The 6,000-nt window shown below is 40.0% G+C and overlaps 1 protein-coding gene across 1 annotated transcript in view; it reads left to right on the top strand.

The window, feature by feature from the left end:
* The window catches only part of ANKS3 (ankyrin repeat and sterile alpha motif domain containing 3), a 48,663-nt gene extending 43,890 nt beyond the window's left edge, over nt 1-4,773 (top strand). The window contains exons 15-17 of the mRNA XM_053695267.1: nt 2,570-2,659; nt 2,779-2,869; nt 4,331-4,773. Of these exons, the coding sequence (XP_053551242.1) occupies nt 2,570-2,659; nt 2,779-2,861 (173 nt within the window). The 3' untranslated portion in view covers nt 2,862-2,869; nt 4,331-4,773. The remainder of the gene's footprint in view (nt 1-2,569; nt 2,660-2,778; nt 2,870-4,330) is intronic.
* The last annotated feature ends 1,227 nt before the right edge of the window (nt 4,774-6,000 follow it).

Here is a 6,000-nt window from a genome sequence, read left to right on the forward strand (position 1 = left end):
CCTTCCTCCGTTTCCCCTGTGATGGCCTGAAAGAGCTGATATAGATAGATATGCAGTTCCTCTGTTGCAATAGATTCGGGGATTCCCTTTAAACGTAAATTGCATCTACGACTTCTATTTTCGAGATCTTCCAATTTTTCCTGTAAATCGTTGATCTCTTGTTGCTGTGTAGTTAGTTGGTGGGTAACATTAGTGAGGTCTTCCGATACTGTGGTGTCGACTTCTTCCAAAGCCGCCACTCTAGAGCCAAGGTCTGCAACATCTTGTTTAATCTCCGTGAGGCTGTTAGTCACTGTGTTTTGGAATGCATCGAACTTGTCCCACAACTTTTCGAAGTTTTTATTGATATCTTGTTTAGATACCAAGGTTTTTAAATCTGCTCTTGTTGCAGGGATAGAGTCGTCTTCGTTGATTTGAGAGTCTGTTTCAGAATCTGCATCTTCCTCTGCATCATTATTTGCTAAATCCAGCGTTTTCTCTTTTATGGGTTTAAAAAATAGAGTAGCTGTAGGGGTTTTGATGCCTTGAGAGGGCTTATTTTGTTTTCTGGCTGCCATGGTATCAATATAAAGTCAGCCTTAAGGAATTAGAAGCTGTCTTAATAGAAAGAGAGAGCTGTAATGTTCCCTCTCGCCCAACACAGTCCCCTCAGTTCCTAAGGGTTTATTTATTTTCCTTTCAGGCTTTAGCAAAACAAAAGTTAAACGTTGTCAGTCAGAAATCAGTTGCTTGTGTTAATCCCTGTTGCAGATAAAGATATTCAAATTCTCAATTTTTCATCTCATGCATAGACTTTTATTTTCTCTTTCTGTTAATATTTACATATTCATATGGACATTTCAGCAGTCAGTGATGCTCATCAGTGATGTGTATTTGAATCTTGAGGTATCTAGCTTATCGGCAATAAGGCTCACACTGCATTCATTACTGTGTTGTTGTGCTTCTTGTCCCCCCAATAGGGAAGCCTCTTTGTGCTATTTAGATATGGCGTCGCTAGTCGTCTGCTTCACAGCTTGCTATGTGTATATGTGTTGCAGACAGCTCAGCCCTTCGTCATGTCCAGCTAAATAGTGAGCATTGAGTATAGTTTCATCTAGTAGGTTACCCTGTGTCTTTCTGATTGTGCATTTTTGTTACTCTGTATGGTCAAATGAGCATTGGGCCTTCAGACATCACTTTTTAGTTGCTACGTATTCCCATACTTTTAGGCTGTTTTAGTTTGTTTTGCTATACCGTCTGACTATCTCAGTGATCTCCTAATTGTGCAGCCTTGACTCGGAGCCTACTCTGTATGCACCTTTCTCGCTTTTAATCTTTGTTTGGGAGAGAAGGGGATTCCTCCCTTTACCTCTTGTTCCCACCGTTATTCCCTTTGCATAAGATTGCTTACTTGTTTGTATGCCTCTCTGGGATCCGGTTCCCTATTGCGCTGTCAAGTTTTGTTTTCGCTGCAGAGACATACCAGTGTGCTGTGAACTGTCGGCTCCTTCAGATCATAAACCGCATGGTCAAGATGGCGGCTAGCTCCGCATTTTCAACTTTGTTTGAGCGGGTTATCAGTCTTCCCCTCCTCTCAAATACCCTCTTGGCTATCACCGCTAGTTTCAAAATCACTCCATGAAGCTTTTGGTATAGATGCTTTCAGATATTTGCCCTCTGCAATTAGTTATATAAGCAGTGGTTAGCGGAGCTCCTCTATTTCCCCACCATCTCTCTTGAGCTCCCAGTTTTGCTTATTTAAAGGGACACTCAAGTCAAATTTAAACTTTCATGATTCAGATAGAGCAGCAATTTTAAACAACTTACAATTTACTTCCATTAACAAAATGTGCACAGTCTTTTTATATTTACACTTTTTGAGTCACTGGCTTCTACTGAGCATGTGCAGGAATTCACAGAACGTGTATGCATTTGTGATTGGCTGATGGCTGTCACATGGTACGTGTATGCATTTGTGATTGGCTGATGGCTGTCACATGGTACGTGTATGCATTTGTGATTGGCTGATGGCTGTCACATGGTACAGGAGGGGTGGAAATAGAAATAGCTTTGAAATTTGTCAGAAAACAATCTACTACTCATTTGAAGTGCAGACTAAGTGCTATTGTATTGTCTGTTTATCAAACATTTGTGTACTGGTCCTTTAAATTGTGAGGCATGGGGCTTTTACTGAAAGGCTCTGACCTGAGTGCAGTCTGTGTTCTTATGTTACGGGGACATTAAACTGCCGGACAGACACAACTGTAACAGAATTTAATGACTTAAAGTGCCCCTGTTTTTAAGATTATTATTTGATACTGGGCTTTAATTCGTTAAAGTTTGCATTAACTTTAAGATGGCAGCACCTAGTATGAAGATTCAGAGCTTGGCCAACCAACACCAGTAAAGGGTTAAAATTGGGCAACGGCTTTTAAGAGAGCTGCAGACAGAGGAGGAAAAATAGCCTGGTTAGTAGGAACAATGCTACTGGAGTTATGACCAGCGTTGTCATGTTAACAAATCAGTACTGTAGTGTTCCTTGGCCTTTTATGCTGAACGCCTGGCAGTAATGAGGGTCTGTTTTTTTTAGGACTGGATGGTAAAAACACCGCTTCTTCCCCAAACTCCCAGAGCATGTTGGATCTCTCCTCGTCGATGGAGGAAAACACATCAATAATAGGTGAGAAAAGCATAATTGTATAGCGCACATTGTTTGCAGAGAAGCCTCACATGTTGTCTGAAAGCTAACACTGATTGGCTGTGTGTTCAGATGCCAGGCTTACAATGTGTGTCTTACAGGGAAAGCGCTGAGAGCTGTGCAGGAGAACCTGGAGAAACTGTCTGTTGCAGATAAGGGCAGACACAAGTGGCCGGACCCCTGAGCAGTGAGGTAGGTTGTGGGAGATGTCATCAGTGATCTGTGGAACAGGAATTTAATTTAAGGGGTGGGGGGCAGTTCACAGGAGCTGTGTATGGGCACTTGTGATTTATGAAGCTAGTATATACAATTGTTTATTTTTTTGTATTTTGTTCAGTCACAGCACTTATTTGTCAAACTGCCCTACAAGGATGTAAAAAAGAAATGACTTAAATGCTATGTTAACCATTGCATTTCTAGTGTATACATTAATAATACAAATGAATGGTGTGCCATAAAATAAATAAATAAAATACATTTTTCTTGTGATTTGTGGAGTTTTGTTTCTGTCCTTGAATACAACTGTGAGAGTTTGCCCTATCCGTCAGGAAGCAACTGATGCTACATTATGGTACTCATAGTACATTTCCTGACCTATAACTATACTACTTGTTTATTGGCTGCAGTTGTAGCGCTTGGTATGAATTCCTAGAAAAAAATAATTTACTGTGTATCACCAGTTAATATTTAATAGCTGATAAATATTAACATGACTTTGTAGCGTTTTTAATATCCCTTTAAAAGTAAAAGAAAATGTCAGTTAGTTCTTATTAAAAGGGACAGTCTAGTCAAAAATAAACTTTCATGATTCAGATAGGGCATGCAATTTTAAACAACTTTCCAATTTACTTTTATCATGAAGTTTGCTTTGTTCTCAATCTCTTCATATTTTTTGTTAAAAGCTAAACCTAGGTAGGCTCATATGCTATTTTCTAAGCCCTTGAAGACCACCTCTGCGTTTTGACGGTTTTTTTTACAGCGAGAAAGTACTAGACCACATGTGTCATATAGGTAACATTGTGTTCACTCCCGTGGAGTTACCTAGGAGTCAGGACTGATTGGCTAAAGTGCAAGTCTGTCAAACGAACTGAGATAAGGAGGCAGTCTGCAGGGGCTTAGATACAATGTAATCACAGAGGTAAAAAGTGTATTAATATAAAAGTGTTGCTTATGAGAAACTGGGGAATGGGTAATAAAGGGATTATCTAACTTTTTAAACAATGCAAATTCTGGAGTAGACTGTCCCTTTAATTGGGGCAACCACTCTCAAAATGCCTTATCAACCCTGTGCAGCATGTATTTCCTATAAAGCTTTTTTATTTTCCATTTTAATCTTAAACTGTTTTTACTAAATATTTTTTTTCATGGGAAAAAATGCTATTTAAATAATCACTCAGACACCATCTAAATCTGTGTAATGTATTTACCAACAAAGTACAGTATACACATTTTTAAGCATTTTATCATAAAAAAATGTATTAAGCTATAAAAGTGTATAAAGTTTTCTTGTTTGCCGTATGACAAGCGTTTTGTCGAACAATGTTCAGTTATCCACTGCTAAGGGAGCCTGGAATTTCTCACAATATCCATAAATGCAGAATTGATGCGTAAACAAACACAGGCTGATCACCTTTTTCATTTTTGTATTTGCAGGATTCATTTACTTTTACCTCCGACGATGGGTGAAATTTTCCACCCCAATAAAGTTGAATGTGGCGCTTGGCGATTCCAGTGGTAAGGGTGCTGCCCATCGGACTAAAGTCGCACACTGAAGAGACCCTGTCGGAAACAGAGCAGGGCTGGGAGGTTGAAACAGGTCTGCAATTTTAATAGCGCTCTTCAGAAATCTCTACCAGGAGTGTGGAGCGTAAGGCTGCGTGGGCCTTTTTTTAACGGGAGTAACGAACTGTGCATGATGTTGCAGGCAATGGGTTAACCAGTTTGCTGCAGGCCTGTGTTTTACAGAGGTTTTTTTTTTTGTTTTTAACCCTAAGCAGGAGAGGGGTTAATAAAGTAATATTCTGCAGGTAACAGATGATTTTAAAGGTGCAGTGTAGCTGTATTTTATATCCTCACAATAAATGGTGTAAATCTTCCTGCATTGGACTGTTTATTTAATTCTCTCATCCCTCATTGACTGTTGGCTTCAGTCACTGTTCATGAGCGTTTGGGTGTTGGGTGCTACTTGGGTCCTATTCCATTGTACACAAAGCATTTGTTTCCACTTTGTGCTAGGATGGTCCGTAGACTTTTGTGGGTAATGTAACTTGGTATCCCCAGGACCCCCCTACCATCCAGCACTGGCAGATATATCGGTCACCGTGTGCACAATAAGGCTGATCTGTCTACCTTCCACATCTGCCATTTCTTCTTGATCTCTGACAGCACCTGCCGGGGAGGGTGGGGAAGTAATTATTGAGAAGTAGAATCCAGCTCTATAATAAAGGACTGCACTGCCACATGATCAAGCCAGGAAGTGGTTTGTGCAGCGCTATGCAGTACCATTTATACTTACAAACATTAACACTTTCACCAGTTAGTCAGGACCCGTAAAAACTGTTTATGGATTCATGCTGGCAGTAAATCAGAACATAACTGTATTGCACCATGCAGAGGAAGGGTTAAAAAATGTAATCCTCCAGAAAACGTTTGATTAAGAAAATGGATTCATGATCTATTTTATTGTAAAAATACCTCTGAAAAATCTTATATGTTCCACTCCCTCTAGAGAGGATTCAGTGCTTCCGTCATACTTAAAGGGACACTGAATCCAATTTTCTTTCATGTAATTAGCAAGAGTCCATGAGCTAGTGACGTATGGGATATACATTCCTACCAGGAGGGGCAAAGTTTCCCAAACCTCAAAATGCCTATAAATACACCCCTCACCACACCCACAATTCAGTTTTACAAACTTTGCCTCCGATGGAGGTGGTGAAGTAAGTTTGTGCTAGATTCTACGTTGATATGCGCTCCGCAGCAAGTTGGGGCCCGGTTTTCCTCTCAGCGTGCAGTGAATGTCAGAGGGATGTGAGGAGTATTGCCTATTTGAATACAGTGATCTCCTTCTAAGGGGTCTATTTCATAGGTTCTCTGTTATCGGTCGTAGAGATTCATCTCTTACCTCCCTTTTCAGATCGACGATATACTCTTATATATACCATTACCTCTACTGATTCTCGTTTCAGTACTGGTTTGGCTATCTACTATATGTAGATGAGTGTCCTGGGGTAAGTAAGTCTTATTTTTTGTGACACTCCTAGCTATGGTTGGGCACTTTGTTTATAAAGTTCTAAATATATGTATTCAAACATTTATTTGCC

The sequence above is a fragment of the Bombina bombina genome, chromosome 11, assembly GCF_027579735.1.
Source record: "Bombina bombina isolate aBomBom1 chromosome 11, aBomBom1.pri, whole genome shotgun sequence".
Lineage (NCBI taxonomy): Eukaryota > Metazoa > Chordata > Amphibia > Anura > Bombinatoridae > Bombina > Bombina bombina.